The sequence below is a fragment of the Panthera leo genome, chromosome D4 (assembly GCF_018350215.1).
Source record: "Panthera leo isolate Ple1 chromosome D4, P.leo_Ple1_pat1.1, whole genome shotgun sequence".
In the NCBI taxonomy this organism is placed as follows: domain Eukaryota; kingdom Metazoa; phylum Chordata; class Mammalia; order Carnivora; family Felidae; genus Panthera; species Panthera leo.
Genome location: NC_056691.1, coordinates 93,614,940 through 93,636,202, shown reverse-complemented (window position 1 = coordinate 93,636,202; position 21,263 = coordinate 93,614,940). Strand labels below are relative to the sequence as shown.

At 54.0% G+C, this 21,263-nt stretch overlaps 2 protein-coding genes across 11 annotated transcripts in view; both read right to left on the bottom strand.

The window, feature by feature from the left end:
* Positions 1-7,650, bottom strand: part of EHMT1 (euchromatic histone lysine methyltransferase 1) — a 153,079-nt gene extending 145,429 nt beyond the window's left edge. Inside the window, exon 1 of one of the 4 annotated variants that reach the window (XM_042913126.1) lies at positions 7,609-7,650. In XM_042913126.1, coding sequence (XP_042769060.1) covers positions 7,609-7,629 — 21 coding nt within the window. In that variant the 5' untranslated portion in view covers positions 7,630-7,650. Of the gene's footprint in view, positions 1-6,768; positions 7,205-7,608 lie in introns of those variants that run through there. The other 3 variants (XM_042913127.1, XM_042913130.1, XM_042913129.1) reach the window with 3 other exon arrangements.
* Positions 7,651-11,087: 3,437 nt separating this feature from the next.
* On the bottom strand, positions 11,088-19,829 carry ARRDC1 (arrestin domain containing 1). Of its 7 annotated transcripts, none has more exons than XM_042912946.1 (9): positions 18,353-18,838; positions 18,145-18,230; positions 13,430-13,540; positions 12,894-12,944; positions 12,639-12,793; positions 12,221-12,403; positions 11,947-12,123; positions 11,432-11,873; positions 11,088-11,375 (listed from the first exon to the last, which is right to left on the bottom strand). In XM_042912946.1, the coding sequence occupies exons 1-9, from the start codon at positions 18,469-18,471 to the stop codon at positions 11,305-11,307; spliced, it is 1,395 nt and encodes a 464-aa protein (XP_042768880.1). In that variant the 5' UTR covers positions 18,472-18,838; the 3' UTR covers positions 11,088-11,304. The 7 variants fall into 7 exon arrangements, with proteins under 7 accessions (XP_042768880.1, XP_042768882.1, XP_042768881.1 ...); XM_042912948.1 differs by having other exon boundaries at positions 11,088-11,355; positions 18,353-18,835; XM_042912947.1 differs by lacking the exon at positions 18,353-18,838 and adding an exon at positions 14,024-14,184 and having other exon boundaries at positions 18,145-18,263.
* Positions 19,830-21,263: the final 1,434 nt, after the last annotated feature.

Here is a 21,263-nt window from a genome sequence, read left to right as displayed (position 1 = left end):
ACTCTACCACCAAATCTACCTCTAAATAGGTTCGAAAAAGTTCCATAATAAAAAATCTAAAATATCTACACGTGTACCTGCTTGTATAGGTTCAATAACGATAATACTGCCAAGAGAACTGAGTGGACAGGGGACAAAGGAGAGAGACGTTTCACTTTATACTTTTTTTTTTATTTTGAACCATGTAACTATCTAATCTACTCAAAAAATTAAATTTACACATATACATAGCTTGACTCAATCCACTGGCCTCTGCACCTCCACCACGTCAACAGGCCCGAGCCTGCTCACTGGTCCCCCTGCTTCCTTTCTGACCTTTCTTCAATCCACCCTCCACACAGCAGCCAGAGTCGTCTTTTCAAAATAGCATTCTGTGCCTCAAATCCTTCAATGACTGTCTACAGCGCTTAGGAAACCACCAACTCGTTACCAAAGCAACAAGACCCTATATGACCCTGCCCTGCCTCTCCAACCTCACCTCCTGCCACTCGCCCCTTCTGACCTAGTAATTCCACCTTGTACCGAAGGATGCAGACTCCCCCAAATCATGGTCTAGGAAACTGGGACATCCTTATAACACACACCATGTGGCTATTAAATATGTTGAAGATGTCGATGCACAGGAAATAACATACAAAAGAAGAGAATGAAAACGGCACATACTGATTATATCCACTTTTAAATATGAGCATGTGCATTCATAAAGATCAGAAAAAAATAGATGACAAATATTCGGCATTTTTAGGTTTCAATTTCCTGAATTTGTTAAAAATGCTTTTTTTTTTTTTTTTTTTTTTTAAATGTGCATAGTGTGCCTCAGCATTCCAATTCACACCTCACCTCCTTTAAGACCTGGGCTAACCCATCTTCCTCCTGGAGCCTTTCCCAACACAGGTCTGGCTGCTGTGATCAGTGCATGTGGTCGAACATACAAAATTGTTTTGGGTTATGGACAGGAAGCAGAAAACTAAGACTCTAGCCCCCACTCGGGCAAGGATCATCACACGTGAGATCCGACAACTAAGCTACCCACAGATGTCCTTTGAGCATTAGGGCTAAGTAAGATACATTCATTGGTCTTGCTTACCTTTATTATGACTCCAGAACCTTCCCCAGTCATGAGTCCAGAAACACAAACCACATAGTAAGATCCTGAGAGAAAGCAGCCCTTTGCACAGGAGAGCTATGCTTTCAGTGTGCATGAAAACTCACTTCTCAAGATTTACAGAAAATGCTTCTCATTTCCACATGGCAGAACACTTTCCACCCCCTTCTCTTATCAAAAATCAACCGAAGACAAGAACAGGAAAGAGAAACATAAACTCCACCCAAGAGACATTTGAGACCCATACACAAAATATGAATGGGAAGATGGAGGAAAGCTAAATCAATGCACAGAACAGAGAAAGGGCAGCCTAAATCCGGGGTTACTGCTGAGAAGCAGGCTGACTGACCCCACAGAACCATGGAGAGGCTCAGAAGAAGGGGATGATGCCTGGGCTAAAAAGGGGTGTGGGTGTAAGAATACATACAGAGAGCACTGGACTTTCAGGTCTCCAGGCCCCTCCTACCCAGTCAGCAAAGAACTCCTCACTGGTAGCCGCAGAGACCAGAAGGGCAAGCTCTGTAAAACTCTACCAGAAGTGTGCCACACTTGGGGACAGTGGGCACAAAGCAGGGAGATTAGGTAAATTAAAGGCTATGTACTGAGCCACGGGAAGACCTTCCTCCTCCTCCTCCTCCTCCTCCTCCTCCTCCTCCTCCCCTTTAACCTAGCTCCAGAATGTCCAGCTTAACACCAGCAAGGCGAGAGACAAGGAGGCTTCTCTGAGGAAGCCAAACCAGGGGACAGTAACATGTGGAGGAGAGCCAACAAAAATTCAGTCATCACCCTCCACTGAAGCCACAAGCAAAGAAGCCCCCAAACACTTAGCCCTCCATTTTTAGCACTTTATTCTTAAAGGTGAATAAACAGCCCAGAATCACCAGACATTGGAAGAAGCTTTCCAGAATGAAAGAAAAAGATCAAAAAATACAACAGCAAAGAGGAATGCAGGAGAAACAAAAAATCAGGAAACAGTAATTTTAAAATAATTTTTTAAAATTAAAAAATAATTTTTTTAATATTTATTTTTTGAGAGACAGAGAGAGAGAGAGAGAGAGAGGCAGAGTACGAGCAGGGAGAAGCAGACAGAGAAAGGAAGACATAGAATCTGAAGCAGGCTCCAGGTGCCAAGCTGTCAGCACAGAACCCGACGTGAGGCTTGAACTCATGAACTGCAAGATCATGACCTGAGCCAAAGTCAGAAGCTCAACTGACTGAGCCACCCAGGAGCCTCTTAAGATAATATTAATTTTGTTGTTGTTGTTGTTGTTTATTTGAGAGAGAGAATCCCTAACAGGCTCCAAGTCAGTGCAGACCCGACCCAGGGCTCAATCCCATGAACAGTGAGATCATGACCCGAGCGGAAATCAAATCAAGAGTCAGACATTTACCACTGAGCCACCAGGCAACCCTACAGTTAAAACCTAAAAAAAAACATATTTTGGGGCGCCTGGGTGGCTCAGTCGGTTAAGCGTCCGACTTCAGCTCAGGACACGATCTCACAGTCCGTGAGTTCGAGCCCCGCGTCGGGCTCTGGGCTGATGGCTCAGAGCCTGGAGCCTGCTTCCGATTCTGTGTCTCCCTCTCTCTCTGCCCCTGCCCTGTTCATGCTCTGTCTCTCTCTGTCTCAAAAATAAATAAAAAAAATTTAAAAAATTTAAAAAAAAAAACAAATTTTAAGGGGCACTTGGTGGCTCGGCTGGTTAAACGTCCGACTCTTGATTTCCATTTGGGTAATGGTCTCACAATTTGTGGCCTGGAGCCCATGTCAGGCTCCAAGATGACAGCCTGGAGCCTGCTTGAGATGTGCGCTCTCTCTCCCTCTGCTCCTCCCCCATTTGCGCACACTCGCACCCTCTCTCTCTCTCTCTCTCTCTCTCTCAAAATAAAAACATAAATTAAAAATTTTAACTGTACTCTAGGATATTTAACTAAAATTAAGCAATCACTGTATACGTTAAACAAGAATAGGAATCATTACAAAAGAAAAAGAGAATAAATAATATGTAAATATGAAAAGGGAAATTAAAAATTCTGTGAAAGAATGAGAATAGTCAAAAATGCTCCCAAAAGGTAGAACAAGATCAAGATGTGACCAGGAAAATAGCTTTTAAAAATCAGAATACTAAGTACAGGAGCTATAACATTCAAATGAATGGTAGAAACTAAACTGAGTAGCTCAAATATATTATACAAAATTTCCTATAAACAAAAAGACATCGAACTCCAGATTTTGTGCTATTTAATGCCCTGCATGATAAATGAAAAAAGGCTACAATTAAGGCACATCATAGAAATTATGAAAATCAAGGATGCAATGATCCTAAAAATTGGGTGGGGGAATAATGGTTACAAAGGAATAATAGGGGTGCCTGGGTGGCTCCAGTCGGTTGAGCATCTGACTTCGGCTCAGGTCATGATCTCACAGCTGGTGGGTTCAAGCCCTGAGTCAGGCTCTGTGCTGACAGCTCTGAGCCTGGAGCCTGCTTCAGATTCTGTGTCTCCATCTCTCTCTGCTCCTCCCCCCACTCATGCTCTGTTTCTCTTTCTCTCTCTCAAAAATAAACATTAAAAAAAAATTTTTAATGAAAAAAAAAACAAAGGAATAACAATCACACTGGACTTCTCAACAGCAATGATGAAAACTAGAAGACACTAGAGCGATAACTTAAAAATGACTTGCAACCTGGAACACCAAACCCAGCCAAACTTACTCTTTAACTATAGTGGTAGAATAAGTACTTTTTCAGACATGCAAGTCTGAAAACTCTGCCTCCCAAAAAATTCCTGGGAAGCTACTGGGCAATGTGTTCCACCACCATTAGTGAGTAAACACAGAGGGGAGACATTAGATGCAGGGAAAGGGGGTCATTACTGAAGAATGACAGGAAGAATTCCAGGATGAGAGTGTGCACCAAGCCAAGAGAACAAGCGCATCCTGACTTGGGCAGGGCGACTCAGGACCACCGAGGAACTGAACAGTGATCTGACTGGGCTAAATGGAGGAAACTTAAATTGAGAAACATTTTACAGAATAGAAAGTGCAAGAACGTTATTCTGAGGTTCAAAGAAAACCAGACAAATGAAAAATAAGGCAATTATTAACTCCAGGGAAGAAAAAAGGCTGCAGGATACACAAAAAAAAAGAAATACAGGGTGCCTGGTGCTCAGCAGGTGGACTGCATGATTCTTAGTCTCGGGGTCGTGAGTTCTCCACACTGGGTGTAGAGATTACTTAAAAATAAAATCTTTGGGGCGCCTGGGTGGCTCAGTCAGTTAAGCGGCCGACTTCGGCTCAGGTCACGATCTCACAGTCTGTGAGTTCGAGCCCCGCATCGGGCTCTGTGCTGACAGCTCAGAGCCTGGAGCCTGTTTCAGATTCTGTGTCTCCCTCTCTCTCTGACCCTCCCCCGTTCATGCTCTGTCTCTGTCTCAAAAATAAATAAACGTTAAAAAAAAAAAAAAAATTTAAAAAAAAATAAATAAAAATAAAATCTTTTAAAAAAAAGAAAGAAAGAGAAAAAGAAAGAAAAACAGTTGTAGGTTTACTACCTGGCTCCACATGGCACAATAATGACTTGAAGAGACTGAGAATTTTAGATGTGAACCTAACAGACAGGATTTTAGATGTGAATCTAACCAGAATTGTGAGTTTTCTGAATGAGACACAGAAGGTATGAGAGAACTGAAGTCCTCATCTACAGTCACTGGAAGCCAACAAATAACCCCTAAACTTGGTGAATGAAGATATGGCAACACAAGCATATGATTTAGATACCTGAAGTAAATGGTAAAGACTCAAGTGGCTGCTGCCTCTCTAGAAAGGCAAGAGAGAAGGAGGGTGGCTTTTTATAAATGTTGTTCAGCACTATTTGACTTTTTTTTTAACTTCATTTTTTTTTTTTCCTAAGTAGGAACACCCAACATGGGCTCAACCTCACAACCCTGAGATCAAGAATTGCATGCTCTACCGTTTGAGACTGAGTCATCTGACTTTTAAACTATGTACATATGCACTGATTATTTTAACAAAATAGTAAGTTTAAAGAAAGAGATACAGGGATGGTGGCTCAGTCAGTTAAGCGCCCAACTTCAGGTCAGGTCATGATCTCATGGTTCGTGGGTTCAAGCCCCACGTCGGGATCTGTGCTGACAGCTTGGAGCCTGGAGCCTGCTTCAGATTCCGAGTCTCCCTCTCTCTCTCTCTCTCTCTCTCTCTGTCCCTCCCCGACTCGAGCTCTCTTTGTCTCTCTCTCTCTCTCTAAAGAAATAGGCTTTAAAAAAAATTTTTTTAATAAATAAAAAATAATAAAGAAAGAGATACACAGTAGACACCCTGCTAGGAAAGCATACGATCTGCCTGGGAAGGCCCTCCAGCTGAAAGGTGACATCCCTGGGTCAAAAGCCTTAAGTCAAGTGACTGCCCTGTGCTCTGGTCCCAGGCAATACTGAATACACATTAAATCCCAAGAGCCCCCACTTACTAATCAACAAAATGGGGGCAGGGGATATACTCCACTAATCTTTAGCGTGAAAAAGTGGTGACTCTCTCTCTAGGTCAAGAAAAAGAGAAAAGAATAAACATGCAATTTGGTAAGTTTCAAGTGTTCACTTTGCTGGTTCAATCATTTGGCAATCCTGATCCAGTAACCATTGCCCAGATTTAGCGGCAATAGATGATCCTTGCCTACCCACCGTCCAGAAGGCCCCTTACCCTATCACGCACCTCCACAATAAACACTTAAAATCATGAATCTAAACCCAGAGCTTTTATTGACGGAAAGGGACCACCAAAGATACAGCACATGTTTAAATGAACAATGAACACAGGCTCTCAGGCCAAACTGTCTGCATCCATCTTTGGCCTAAGCTCTGAAACCCTGGGATGCACTCTGCCTGTTTCTTCACCTGCAAATAGGAATGTAACAGTACCCACCTCAGAAGATCGCTGTTAGGCTTTAATGAGTGAATTCATGCAAAGCACTATACCAGGACGGGACACAGGTAAGGGCTTAGTGAACACAGGCTGTCATTATCACTGGTTCAGTCAAGGTCTCTATTCAAGGCTGCCTGTGGAATGAGAGCCATCTGGGGTCACCTGCTCGTCAATTATTTATGAAAAACCTACTATGTGCCAAACGCCGAAAAAGTGCGAGTACTATAACTGACTAGGCCAAGTCATTCAATCTCCTCTAAGTCTTGTTTTCCTCATCTGCTAACTAGGAAATAACAGTACCTGCTGCACAGAGCAGAGAAACCTAAATGAGAGAACTTACCCAAAGTAAGCAAGTCAGTACCCTGAGTCACAGCAAGCGCTCAATACATATCATCAATCACTGTACATCTTCTCTCCTACAGACTGGGAAGTGACTTTTAAAGTTAACTAATTTACCCACTTGGTCCAGAGCCTAATACATTCCTTGAAGGTATGGTAGGAATTCAATTAGCACTCCTTGCACTGAATTTCAAAAATTCCCTGCACCCCGCAGCTTACTATCAACACTCCCCAAAATGCAGGAAAAAGATGAATAAAAAGACCATCCGTTACTCTGCACCAGGTTATCGTATCAGCTCCTTACTACACCTTTGCTTTCTGATCTTTAGAAGTCTCCGCATTTGTTACCACGCATGAAAGCACTTTCAGAGAAAAACTTTTAGATCACCACTTTTTTCCAAACCGGTCCCTTATGTCAGCCGGAAGACCGCACTATTTCTGCATTTCCACGGGCACGCTGCCTCCTGCTTGCTTTTCCCTTCAGTGGGAAGCTAGTGGTCCATCTCAGAAGAGTTTGCTTTCTCTGCTGCTACAAGCTAGGAAACAAACTATCCTTGAGAATTAGCCAAAGGGAAGACTACACAGCATTTACAAGAGAATGGGAACTTTTTTATATCCAAAGCCCGCTTAGGCAGTTTGTTTAGAAATAAACTGAAGTCGTGCATTCCTGCTTCTGACAGCCGCCAGGGCTGGGCAGCATTGTCTGGGGAGAAGCGCGCCGGGCCGGCCAACTTTTCGTTAAAGACGGTGCCATCCTATTCGGAACAAAGTGAAAGGTCAGCGGGGCGCAGGAGAGGCGCCGGGAGCGGACGGCCTCGCCTCGGCTCGCGCCGCGAAGTTGGCCGGCTCGCCCCACTTTCCCTTTTGTCCTCCGCCCCTTCAGCGGGGCTCCCGGCCGAGGCCCGGGGCGCGCGGGGGCGGCGGCGCGGACGCGGGCGGCCGGCCCTCACCGCGCGCCCCGCCCGCCGCCCCCCGCCCGCCGGCCGCCCCCCGCCAGCCGGCCGCACAAAGCGCGCCCCGCGCGGCGCGGCCCGGACGCCGGCGGCCTCGGCCCGGCCTCGGCCTGAGGCGCGGCGGCGGCGGCGGCGGCGGGGAGGCGCGGGCCCGCCCGGCCCCCGCCGGCTCGGCGCCCCCGCCTGCCCGTGCGCCCGCCCGCCCGTCGGCTCCGCGCCCGCCGGCTCCGCGCCCGCCGCCCCCGCCGCCGCCGGCCCGCCGCCCCGCTCCTCACCTCGGCATCGGCGGCGGCCATGGCCCGGGCCCGCAGCGTGGCCCCGCCCCTCCCGCGCGCCATCGCCCCGCCCGCGCCTCGCGGCTCAGGGCGGGGCGGGGCTGGTTACGCGCGTCTGCGCCTGCGCCCGCGCCCGCACCTGCGCACTGCAGCCCGGCGTGCGGCGTCCGTGGCGCGGGCCTGCGCCGACCGGAACCGACGCGCGCGGGCGAGGTGGGGGGCGGGGCCGGACGCAGCGATCTTCCGGAGGTGTCGCGGCGGCCAAGCGTCGTCCTCCGGTTTTCGCAAATATCTTTTCCTTCTACGTGGGCATTCTGGTGGGCTGGCCGGGGTGGAGAAGGACCCCTGACCTTTAACCCCGGACACACATTGATTCCGTCGGCCTTCCCAGAAGGCGGATCCTGAGTTGCGTCCTAGGGCGGTGCCCGGGTTCGAGGGTATTCCCGGCATGGTGGGGCGGGTCTTGGTTGGGGTGAATGCCCACCTAGAGGGTGTTTACGGGTTGTGCCCGGTGGTGGGGGTGCCCCGGCTGGGGGGGGGGGGGGGGGTTGTGTCCTGCTAGGAGTGGGTGCCGACTGTGTGCCGACTGAGAAGGCTGCCCCGATGGGGGGGAGGGGAATGTTCCGACGGGAGGATTGCCCCAACTTTGGGAGGATGTCTCAATGAGGAGACTTGCCTCCGTTTGGGGTGCATCGGTTAGGAGAGGTGCCCTGATTAGGGGTAATGTCACAGCTGGTGGGTGCTCTGGCCAGGGTCCGTTTCTTCTGTGGGAGAGTATGCACTGATTAGGGAAGGTGGCCCGCTATGAAAGTGTGCTCTGGATGGGGACAGTGTTCTGATTGGAAGGCTGGGGGTAGAATGGGGATTGTCCCAATGAGGAAGACTGCCCCCCGCTAGGAACGGGGTTCTCCAGTTAGGTGTTCCCAGCCTGGGCAGCCTCCCTGATCACCCCAAGCTCCTTGAATCGGCACCTACCCAGCAGCCTGCCTCCCAGTTTTGCACGGGGAAGATCTCAGCACACCCAACCGCCTTCATGGACAGCATCACATAAACTGGCTTCGCCACCCGCCCCCCGCCATGGTCAGACTGAATTCTATCATCTTCTGGCAGTTGAAGAAAGATGTATAGACTGAAACTGGGGTTCTCTCACCGGTCTTTGCAACAAGAACTGAGGAGGCTCTGAGTTGAAGGCTAACCTGCTCCACCCCCTCGCACATGCGGGCTCACTCTCATGGGACTCCAGAAAAATTACTCTACTAAGGTGGACATTGACAGTCACACAGGTGCAAAGGAGGAAATGGACGACTGTAAGTACCTAGGAAATCTTCCCTGTTTCTTTGGGGCAACCTAAGTCAGCTCCTAACAGGCTTGGGACCCTTGACTGTTTGGAGCCTCAAGACTGGAAGCTCAGTAGTCATGACCTGTACGGCCCAATTTAACTCACCTCCACTCACACCTAACTCTGGCAGCATACTCTCCATCTCCACTCCTGCCTTGGGCTCTAGTCTGTCCCTTCCCTGAAACGCTTTTATCTCAGGTATGTGTGGCTCAATTCTCTGCCATGGCTGGGTCTCAAATACCACCTCTTCAGGAAAGCCTTCCCTTACCTCCCTACCGAAAACAATACTGCACCCCAGAACTTCCTTGCTTTATTTTACTCCTTGGCACTCCACTGTTATATTGTCTGTCTTTCCCATTAAAATGTAAGTCCAGAAAGTCAGGGACTTTTATCTTGTACGCCTTAGTGCTTATAACAATGCTTGGCATGCAGGAGAAAAAAATAAATATTTGTGAGTGAATAAGATGTGGAGAAGAAATCCTTTACCAGGCAAACACTGACCGTAAGTCAATGCGTCAGAAGTAGGATATGCTCCCATTTTGCTCTGTCAGCCCAACCCACCCTATCCTTGTATGATCATTGAGCATTTATGTTAAGTGCAGTTTTTAACACATGCCATGTGAACCATCACATCAGTCCTGAGAGGCAAGACTCTTACCCACGTTCTGAGTGAGGAAACCAAAGCAAAAGAGTTGAGTGCCCTCAAGACTACCTGACTATTGAGAGGCAGAGACAGGATTGAAACCCAGGCACATTTTCAACTATGAGGCTACCACTAGCAGATGGTTTGCAGATTATCCTCCTTGTGGCATATTTTGAGCTTTTCTCCAATGTTTATCCTCTCCTTGTCCAACAAATAGTAACGTTTTAGCTGGGTACGTGGCTACCTGACTAAAGAGCACATTTCCAACTGTCAAAGGTAGCTGGGTGGATGTTTGCACAAATGATAGAATCTACTTCCCAGCCTATACTCCCCCCCCCCCCACCCCGCCAAGAAGTTAGAGGTGCAGGCCCAGTAAACTGGGTGATGGTGAAATCTGGAATGGCCACTCTGGACCCAGGAGTGGAAGCCCGAACTGGAGAATGACAGCTAGGTCACCAGGCCCAAATTTTGCACTTCTGGACTGTTAAGTGTACAAGTAGTAAATGGGCAGGAGTTCAATATGTCTTCTCATAATCCCGTAAATTTCTTGTAGATTAAGGTAACAGACACCTATCCAGTCACTTCCTCACCATATGGCAGATAGGGAATTTGAACCCAAAGTCTTATCTTAACCACACCTCCATTATTTCCTAAAGCACAGTCCACAATCATTGGCCCCGTTGGGCATTTACAGACCCTCCCCTCAGCCCTGGAACATCTGCAGATGTCCCTTTGGTAAACGTTGCTCTTCTGAACCCGGTTTTTATTTGTTCTTGGGTTCCTTGGATCCTAGACAACAGGCATTTGAAGGGGACCTCAGGAGCAGGTGTGGCCTTGGCCTTGTGTTCACACTTGGATGAGAGGTGAGCAACAGTATCCCTCACAGCCAGAGTAGCAGTGATAACAGCAGGGACTTGAGACTTGAGGCCAAGGATAAGGGAATAGCACAAGAGGCAGAGGCTTGGGCAAGCCCTCCTCCTCATCCCCCAAGGGATTTTCTCTGACAAGGAGGTCTGAGCCGCTCCCCCTGGAATGATGGGTGCTAGAGGGGACAGTCCAAGGTTTGTGACAATCAAACGGAACAGGGGTGGTCTCCCCACGTTACAAATACATTTTAAATTAATGCCAAGGCCCCAGACATGCAAGCCCGGCTTAAAGGGCACATCCTTAAGCAGAACCATAAAAGCGAAGGCCAGCCGGGCCCGAGTTGAAGTTAACCGGCCCACGCTGGTTGGTCCCGCTCCCCCAGCCTGTCTTCCAGCCCTAGGCACCAGGAAGGATGGGCCCATAACCGAGGAGAGGGGCACGCGCCCAGGAAGGGACTGGGAGACCCAGAAGCCAGGGGCCCAGAACCAAGAGAGGAGCAGGGCCTGGAGGGCGCGTGCCCAGGAGGGGCGGTGCCAGGAGGAGGGCGCGCGCCTAGGGAGGCCCCCAGGGTTAGGCCGCCCCGCACTGAGCTGGAGGAGGGCGCCAGAGAGGCCGGCCTGTGCCCAGCTCTACAAATGAAGCGCTTTATTTACACTCCATCTCTCTGGGCCCCAGTCCCCGGGGAGAGGCTAGTCCCGAGGCGGAGGCTGCGAGGAACGGCCGGGCAGCAGCAGGTCCTGAGTACGCCGGGCCAGGCCAGGAGCAAAGGCACGAGGCCCTGGGCGCCCGGTCCCAGGGCAGAGGTCAGCCCACCCGGAAAAGGCAGCACAGGGTCAGCTCCCGGGCGTCAGGCTGGGATCTGCACCGCCACAGCTCTGCTCATAGGATGGCGGGGCCTCTGCGGGGAAAGAGCAAAGTCTGCAAGGGGCTCATGGGGCCCTCTCCCCCAGCCAGACCCCAGGCCTCTCACTCACCGTAGGGATAACCCCATGAGCTGTATTCTGGGGGCAGGATCAAGGTACTGGTGGTGGGCACTGGCCCTCCTGAACCCTCTGCAAAGTAGGGGACAGTGGCACCTGTAGAGATGCACAAGGGAGGGGGCAGTGGGTGGGGAGCAGGGCTGCCATCCTGAGGGCGGGGCTCAGGGGCAGCAGGCACAGAGCCGAAGGTGGCAGGTAGTGACTGCTGTTGTGAGTGGCTCTTCGTGGAGAGGGAGACTGCGTCTGCAAAGTGGGGGCTGCTGGCCGCAGCCTCCGCCTCCTCCTCCTCCTGGGGCGGTGCGGAGGGCACCACCGGGATCGAGGCCCCAGGAGGCAGCCCTGGGCCTGGCCGGGGGCTCAGCGGGGCGTGGTTCACAGCAATATTGCCGATGAAGACAGGAAGGGTCACGGTGGCTTCAGGCACCTTCAGGGAGACCTGGGGAGGATGGGAGAGTGAGGCTAGGCCACCTGCCCCCCCTTCCCACCCCGCTCCCTCCGACCCCCAGCACCTGCAAGTAGTAGTCCACGTGGATAAGGCTGCAACCTGGCAGGGCTGACTGGGGCAGGGCAGGCACCAGGATCTGCTCTTGCCACTGCGCCCGCCTCCAGGCCTTGACACCCGCACCCTCTACCTCTGCGATGGTCCGCACATCATAGATCCAGCGCTTGGCCTTGTAGGATACTTTCTGGGGAAGGGCCAGCCTGTGAGCCTGGGCAGGCCAGGCCCCTACCCCTCCTCTGGTCCCATGGGGACAGGCCCTGACAGTCAGAGGGGACTCTGACCTGCAGCAGACTGGCTACCACAGGGCTGGTGTCCTTGCCTGACTGGTTCTCGATGTCAGCCTGCAGCCGCAGCACCTGGCCCACCACGTAGCCACGGAGGTCGGTGCTGGCGGTGAGGACCACGCTGCCCGTCTTCACCAGCTTGTAGGAGAACTTCTTGGTGGTGGAGGCCACGTTGGGTTGCTTGAGGGGAGGGCAGTTGTGAGGGGGTTTGGTGGGCGTGGGCAGCCTAGATCCCTGAGGCCTCTCGCTGAACAAGCCCGCTGTGCCCTGCTATCCCCTGCCCCCCAGGCACAGCACAGTTAGCTCGGGACAGAGAGGCCGCTGCTCTTCTAGAGCCCGGCCACCTCATCTTAGTTGAGGACAGGACATCCGGCAAAGGTGGGGACCACCCAGGAGACCACCGCTCCATCCTCACCTCGATGTCAGGGATGCTGTTCAGATTCAGGGGGCTCAAGATATAGAACACACGGCTGCACTGGTGATCCTTGGAAAAACGTGGTGTGTCGATGGTGGCCCGCACCTGGTGTACAATCTTCCCAAAGGGGCCTTCGAAGGACGTTGGCGCTGTGGCTGGAGAGAGAGCAGGGAATGGCACCCAACTGCCCCCTGCCCCACCTCCTGTCCACCAACTGTCACCAAGAGGCCTGGCCAGGCAAGGCTGGGCTCTTACCAGGAAGCAGGAACTGAAAGGGGAAGTTGTGCTCTCCAGCGGGCAGGCTTCCTGCAGAGACAGGAGGGGGGTGTAGGGGAGAGGGGGCTCAGGAGCCTTGAGGTGACACCACAGGACACAGGTTGGAAGCAGGCCCTGCAGCTGACCAGCTCACACGGACTCTGGCTACTGGGTCTCCCAGCCTCTGACTCCAGGCACGACAGCAGCAACGGGCTGCAGCCTGGGCAAAGGAAGTGATGCAAGATCTTGGCTTGAACAGGAAAGGGAGATGGGGCTGTTCCAGGAGCCAGAGCCCACCCAAATCAAGAAGAAACTGGCCCCCTTCAGCCACCCAACCCCTATCAGGCAATACCCAGAGCCTGATGGGGAGAGAAATACATCAGGATGCCAAGCAGTGCTAGAGGGTGAGCCAGCGCGGGGGTCCCAGAAGCCTGATGGGGAGGTAGGGTGGACAGACGGGCCCCACACTCAACCAAGGTCTGCCCTGGGCGGGGTCACTATGCACAGTGAGGCCAAGTACAGTCTCCCAAACTCACCCTTGTCAGCCAGCGACAGCGCACTGTTGAAGTAGCCCTCCTCCACTACCCACGCTGCATCATTGGCCTTGTTGGACACCCTGCAGGAACCCATGCAGGTCACTCGGATGGCTGCAAGGGGGGGATGGCGTGAGTCCCAGCCAGCTACTGTCCTCGACCCCTCCCTGCCCCCACCACAGAGACTTAGGTAGGGCTTGCAGCACTAAAGGTGTAGCACTAAAGGCCACAGCAAGTGGCCTGCTGCTCTCCAGAGGATGCCTCCTGTCCATCCTCCATCTTGCGGTACTCCCAGTACAGTGCTCCCACGGCAGTGAGGCACAGAGTTACATCTGTCCTGAAGCCCAGAACGGGAAGGCCCCAGTGGTCACCCAGATGACACCTGGACAACCCCAGCCTGCTAACCTCTGTTCCCAGCCACCCCTGGGCCCACCAGACCTGTGAAGACTTAGCTGCCTATAGGGCATGCTGGGGACACCAATGATGAACAGAAGCCCATGGGAGCCGCTGACCTCCAACCCTACTTCCTGCTGCCTCACAGGCAAGTCAGCTAGGCTGGGAGGCACCCCTTTATGCTCCAGGAAACTAACTGCTCACCCTCATGACACAGGAATGTGGTCAGACCTGCCTGAGCGGATAAGGTACCCAACAGTCTGGCACACTGGCCGGTGAGGACACCCTTGACTTCCTGGACCAGTGCTGCCCAGGAGGACTGGTTTTCAACATCAAGAGATGGTTCCGTCCTCTCCCCGACTCTCCTGTGGAAGCACCCAGACCAGAAGCAGAGGTCACCCCACCTTTCTGTGGTCGGGAACTCAAATTCCTCACTCTAATGGACATATGCCCAGAGACCACTATGGTCACAGGCTGTGGCTGGACAACCAAGAAGACAGCACGGCTGGAGAACCAAGCAGAGAGGGGCTGGGAGCTCAGTGACTCTCACTCCTTGCAGCTCCACTTCTTTCCCTGCCCCGTGCTGAGACAAGGCCAAAGATGTTAGCCTCCCTGCCCAGCCCCTCCTCTTCCTCCCAACTCGATGGTCCAGTGAGGGCAAGGTGACTCAGAATCTGACAGCCTCCTGACAGAGCCACCAGGCAGGAGGAACCTGGTATCCCAAGTGTCCAGGGCCAGGAGCCAGCCACACCAGCCATGTTCATGTCTCCCCAGGCTGACTCCATCCTGCCAAACAGGCCTCCTGTTAACCATGCACAGACCACCGGGCTTTCCCCCCACCGTGAACCCTTGGCTCATCCTCCACCCCTGTTGGCACTGCCTGTGACTGGATCCTGATTTCTTTTTTTTTTTTTTTTTTTTAATTTTTTTTTATTTGACGTTTATTTATTTTTAAGACATAGAGAGACAGAGCATGAACGGGGGAGGGTCAGAGAGAGAGGGAGACACAGAATCTGAAACAGGCTCCAGGCTCCGAGCTGTCAGCACAGAGCCCGACGCGGGGCTCGAACTCACGGACTGTGAGATCGTGACCTGAGCCGAAGTCGGTCGCCCGACCGACTGAGCCACCCAGGCGCCCCTGGATCCTGATTTCTAATCCACACTCCATCAGCCATCCCTTCCTAGGGCCAGACCCAGAATTGTTCCCACCCCAGAAATCTGGGACATCAGTGATGCTCCTATAGACCAACACAGCCCAAGAGAAACACGACGGGAGTGAACAGAACAAGGACGGGAAGTGTGACAATTCCAGATGCCACGTAACTTTAACACTCCCCATGGAGGGGGTGCACTCTCCCTTGAATCTGGCTGTCCTACGAACGCTGGGACCAGCACAGTGTGCCAAAAGGAGTTAAGTGGTCCCCAGATTGGCCCAGTGCCAGCTGAAAACCGTCAAGTGACCCCAATGGATGGCACACACAGCTGAAGAATCACTCTGCCCAAATTCCTAATCCACAGCACTGTGGGTCATAGTAAGATGGTCATTTTAAACAACTTGACTTAGGAGTGACTTGTTATGTAGAAACTTTCACATAGAAACAGACAAGAACAGACGTCCAACCTCAGTGGAAATCAGAGAGGCTCATATGAGTTACCATTTTAACCCATCAGACTGGCAGATATTAAATATTTTGACACGTGTTAGGAGACGGAAAGCACACTCCTTTATGGTGATCAAACTGTAGGCTACTACAGGGGCCCTGAAAAAGCACCAGGAAGATCTGCTGTGATCTTACACACACATACCAGGGGACTCAACAGTTCTTAGAATCCACCCTATAGGGCACCTGGGTGGTTCAATCGGATGAGAGTCCGACTTCGGCTCAGGTCATGATCTCACAGTTTGTGAGTTCAAGCCCCATATCGGGCTCACTGCTGTCAGCCCAGAGCCTGCTTCAGATCTTCTGTCCCCCTCTCTGTCTGCCCATTCCCTACTTGTGCTCTCTCTCAAAAATAAATACACATTAGGGGCGCCTGGGTGGCGCAGTCGGTTGGTTAAGCGTCCGACTTCAGCCAGGTCACGATCTCGCGGTCCGTGAGTTCGAGCCCCGCGTCGGGCTCTGGGCTGATGGCTCGGAGCCTGGAGCCTGTTTCCCAATTCTGTGTCTCCCTCTCTCTCTGCCCCTCCCCCGTTCATGCTTTGTCTCTCTCTGTCCCAAAAATAAATAAAAAACGTTGAAAAAAAAATTTTTTTTTAAAAATAAATACACATTAAAAAAAAAAAAAAGAATCCACCCTAGCTACCCAAGAGCTTCGAGCAATACTGGTACCGAGGACTATCTAGGCATAGCCACGTCCAACAGCAGGATGGTTAAAACAGTCACCCACCCAGACCGAACTTGGCCCCCAGAATTCCGGTGAACAAGCCATGGGGTCACCTGACCCTAGAAAAACAAACAGTATCAAATCGACCCTTGGGGTATTCCGGGTGGGGGCAAGTTCTATGACCTTCCCAATGTGCAGGCAAAGAGCCTCTTTTTGCACACATGCCTAGGCCTCTTCAGAGACCTTGCCTGAATGAGCAGCTTCCAATCACTGTCTTGGAGTCAAACAGCCTGTTCCTGTGCACTCTCCTCCACAGGAGAACAATGGAGGTGCAGGGGACAGATACACACAGCAGGCTTCTCCCTCCCACCTCCTGCAGGGGGGGGATCTGCTCCCGCAGGTGACCATGACCATCACCAGTGTGACGGGTGGCAGCACAGCCACAGGACAGGGGAGGCGTGTTCTGGTAAGGGACAGCCTCCGCCAACAGAAACAAGCCCTGCTGTACCATCTAGGTTTCAAAGTGTTTTCAGTTCTAACAGTGGGTCTGGGGCTGCTCCAGTTCTCTAAGGAACATCATCATGTGGACTGTGTTCCAGAGAGACTTCTAGAACTTTCCTCCCCAGCCAGCCCTCCCCTGTCCAGTAGCCCTCCTCCCTTGCACCACCTGCCATCACTCTTCATTCTGGTCCCAAAGGTCTCGCCCACCTCCACCAGCTCCCACAAATCCACAGCAGCCCACCTTTTGCCACATCTTTTCACTAAAGCTCTGGCCTGTGAGGCACTTCTGTCTGTCCTGTGTCCAAATCTGAAACATGACAATAATAATGGTGCCCACCTCTCAGGGTTGCTCTGGCGGTTTATAGAGTTGGTCCACGGGAGGTGGGGAGAATGGTGTCTGGCCTACAGTGACAGCTCAGGGAACTGACAGAGCTGGGAGCTGACCACTGCTGTCGTCTGGGTACCACCCTCCCTCAATGCCAGAAAAGAGTGCACCCCCGTGTGACCCCCAGCCTCAGGCTCAGCTGGACTTGGGCTCCAGGAAACCGGTTCCTTCCCCAGCTTTCTACAGTAGCTCTGAGGACAGCCAGTGCCCTCATAGCTGAAGTGCAAATCATCACTGTCCCTCCTCAGACAAGTATTTAGTGGGTAAGACTAGGAGCCCCCCAGGAAAGACCTGCTGTCCTCGCCACCTCCATGTCCTCCCAGAGGGGTGGAGGGCCTCCCTGTTGCATCACTGGCTGGTAACAGGAGCTGAACAGGTATCTTAAGATGAAAGATGCTTCAGATTCTGTGTCTCCCTCTCTCTCTGACCCTCCTCCGTTCATGCTTGGTCTCTCTCTGTCTCAAAAATAAATAAATATTTTAAAAAAATTTTTTTTAATTTTTTTTTAACGTTTATTTATTTTTGAGACAGAGAGAGACAGAGCATGAACGGGGGAGGGGCAGAGAGAGAGGGAGACACAGAATCGGAAACAGGCTCCAGGCTCTGAGCCATCAGCACAGAGCCCGACGCGGGGCTGGAACTCACGGAACGTGAGATCGTGACCTGAGCGGAAGTCAGACGCTTAACCGACTGAGCCACCCAGGCGCCCCCCGCGTTGGGCTCTGTGCTGACGGCTCAGAGCCTGGAGCCTGATTCTGTGTCTCCCTCTCTCTCTGACCCTCCCCCTGTTCATGCTCTGTCTCTATCTCAAAAATAAATAAACATTAAAAAAGATTTTTTTTAAAGAATGAAAGAACCACAGCCTTGCCTTTTCCACACCCAGCTAGGGCTACAGGAAGCCTTAGAGCAGCCCCAGCACCCACATTCCATCTAGGCCCCTGGGGACAATCTGAAGAATAACCCCTCTGGCTTGAAGTCATTATCCATCTGCTTTTTGGCCGATACCCCCATCTTCCCTCTCCTAATCAGGGGCTCGGCTAGTACATTTACCATCAGGACCATCACCAGGGGCTCCCTTGGTATCCTATGCCCTGTCCATTCACCCACATCTCACCTATCACATGGTTGCAGTGGGCTCTGCCCAGGCCAGGCCATCCCTTTGCTCTAGTCAGTAACGGTGTGTTTGCTATGGGAACATGACTGGGCGGATGAGCGAGGCAGTGAGCTCTGCATGGGGTCTCACAGTGGTTGTCCCCCCAGCCACAAGCCTGCCCCTCCTTCCTGCACCCTGGGCTCTCCCTCAGCCCCATGACACCTCTCACCTGTCACTTGTGCCCCAGGGAAGGGCTGCACTGTCAAAGGGCCCCCTGCCACAAACATAACTACCCCCACTCAAACTCCAAACTCCAACTAAGGAGACAAGAAAGGAGACAACAGTCATCAGGGGGAGGCCCCACTAGGCCAGGCACCTGACCAGAAGCATCTACACCCACTCAGTTTCTTTCTAGAGCCCTGCGGCCTCAAACACAGAAACGTCAAGGGTCAGACCCATCCAGGACAGGGGCAGCAGCTGCCCAGAAAGGTGGGCAGTGGCTCTCAGTCCTCAGTAGGCACCAGAAGCACTGAGCAGTCAACCACACTAACGCCCAGAGGATCAAGGTCCAGAGCGATGCCTGACGGCTATGGTTTTGGCCAAGCACGCCAAGGTGGAGAAGCACCCCAGCAGGAAAACCCTCACACACAGCCTTGCACTCACAGCCAGTGATCGGGCATAGAGGCCCCGGGGCTGCAGCTTTGCTCACTGCACCCTGAGGGCTGAACGCTGAAGTCCCATCCAGAGCCCTGTCCATACCTCAGATGGCAGATAAGGCCAGCACCTGCAGAGAGCCCTAGGGATGACCGCAGCAGCAAGCTAACTTCCAGTCCCAAAGTCCCAAATGCCTGTGCGAGCAAAGGACCGGCTAGCAGGGCTCGGGTTCAGCTCCTAGACGCTCACTGGGCTGAAGGCCTGGGTCACGGAGGGATGAGCAAGACCCTCCCAGCTCACAAGGCCAAACCTCAGCCTGGGTGGAAGCGGGTATGCCGCGGGACCGCGAGGAGGGAGGGCCTGCGCCAGGGGCCTGGGCATGTGGGGAGAGAAAGCCCAACGTGGGCCGGGCTCCAGGTGAGGGCCCAGCAGGGGCGGGGCTCAGCGGACCCTGCAGAACTGGCAGGGAGGGTCGGGGGCGTGCATGTATCCAAGTCAGAGTGGCCTTCGGCAAGGTGGGCAGGATCTAAACCCCTGCCCCCGACTCTAGCCGACCCTGGGAGGAGAGAACAGGAAGGGCAGATGCGGAAGGACTGGGCCACCCGGGCCTCCCTGCTCCGCCCCCACTGCCACCAGCCACCCACCCCGGCGGCTCTGCGCCGCCCGGCTGGCCGCACCCTAGTCCTCCCCGCAGCCGGCGGGGCCCAAGGCTCCCAAGGCCGGCGGGAGACTAAGGGAGGGGGCGGCAGGTGGCGCCACAGGCTCCGCGGGTCCAGGCCCCAGTGCCACGGGCTGCCGCTTCCGGGAGCCCCGGCCCTGCCGCAGGTGCTGCGCAGCCACCTGAGCCCCGCCGGCCCGGCCCTCCCCCGAGGGGACCCCGCTCCCACCTCGGAAGGGCAACGGCGCCCCCAGACGCACGCGCACGGCCCCCGCCAGCGGTTCTCCAGGGCTGTAGACGACGCGGCCGTGGCTCAGGCAGACCTCGAAGAGCTGCACCCGCCCCATGCCGCCGCCCTGGCCGGGCGGCCGCGCACTGACGCCCCCTCCCGCCGCCGCGCTACGAGCCCCGCCTTCCAGGCCCCGCCCCCGACCCTCCCCGCCGGGCCCGCCCACTCCCCTGTGCCCGCCCCCCGGCCCTCCCCGGCCAGCCCCCAGCTCCAGGGTCCTCTTCTGCCGGCTCTTCCCCCGGCCCCCGGGCTCCAGCCTCCCTCGGCCCTTCACCGAGCCCTGCCAGGGTCCGTCCTCCGCCTCTTCCCCCTCCTCTCCACCACCAACTCCCTGCCTCTGCCCTCCCCGCCCGCCACGCGGGCCCGCCCGCGGGGTGGATAACGGCGCGGCTCGCGGGAACCCGGCGCGCGGGCGCCCCCTGGTGGCCCCGGGGAGCGCGGCCGGCTCACCTGCCGAGGGGCGGGCCGGGCCGGTGCCCCCTCCCCAGCCTCCGCGCGGTCGCTGCGGGCTCGCTGCGGAGGGCGGTCCCGCGTCGCTCGGCGGAAGGACGTCACGGGGGGCGGGCCCCGTGCGGGATGGCGGGGTGGCGCGCGGCGGAGAGCCGGGCGATCCCCATGGGGGCCGCGCACACCTGTGCCGGTGGCGGCGTCGCTGGGTAGCGAGCCTCCGGCGGAGGTGCCGGGCTGTCCGGGCACCCCAGGCTCGAGAGCGGCGCCCCGGGACGGGGATGGGAGTGGGACCTCCTCTGACCTGCCCTGAGAGGTCCCTGTGGAGCGGGGACTGTGGGGGACGGCGGACCCGTGAGGGAGCCCCGCGAGGGACGCGCTGCTTGCGCAGAGCAGTGCAGGGCGCCCAGCGGCGCCTTACGCGTGGGAGCGCCTGAAGGAGGGCGTCAGGGTGGCCCGGGTTTTTGTCCAGAACACCTGCGTGAATGGGGTGGCATTTTCTGATGGAGAAAACTGGCTTAGATATAAATTGCTTAGGGGATGGGACAAAGTCATGAGGAGCAGAATCTAAGAGGCTCGGTAGGTACATGTACGATTGAGTTTGAGGAAGACTAAAGATTTTCAGTCCCCTATTGGAAGATGGTAAGTCAGGGTGCTGATGACATCAAGGGTTTTGAGTGAAAGCCACAAAAAACCTCACCTGGCCCTCCAGCAAAAGGAGAGAGGCTCATAGGCTGGGGGGATTCCACTGGGCCAAGCTGAGGAAAAGGAGCGGCCTGAGGCCCGGAAGGGCCAGCAGTGTGCAGCCAGCACCGGCCCGCCTGGCTTGCTTGGGATTCGGATGTTGGGGGAGAGGGAGGGGTCTGATTGGCCACACTTAAGGCATTTCTCTGTCAATACCAGGCAAATGGAGGAATTCCGGAACAAGGAGTTCAGGGTCCCTCTGGGAAGAAGGAGGATTACGGGCAACCCAAAAAGGCCCAATGTCCACAACAGAAATCAAGAAGGAAGTGTTTTCGGGGGGGGGGGGGGGGGGGGGGAGAATTTGTTGGCTGCTGCTAAGATAAGTAAGCCACAAGAAATGGAGCCCCC

Excerpts from the sequence above, each read along its gene's own strand:
- ARRDC1 (XM_042912946.1), bottom strand. The coding sequence starts at position 18,471 with ATGACTGTTGTCTCCTTTCTTGTCTCCTTAGTTGGAGTTTGGAGTTTG. Across the intron at positions 12,945-13,429 it reads GCTGTCGCTGGCTGACAAGG|GAAGCCTGCCCGCTGGAGAG; the intron begins GTGAGTTTGGGA and ends CTGTCTCTGCAG. Across the intron at positions 12,124-12,220 it reads TGGTAGCCAGTCTGCTGCAG|AAAGTATCCTACAAGGCCAA; the intron begins GTCAGAGTCCCC and ends GCCCTTCCCCAG.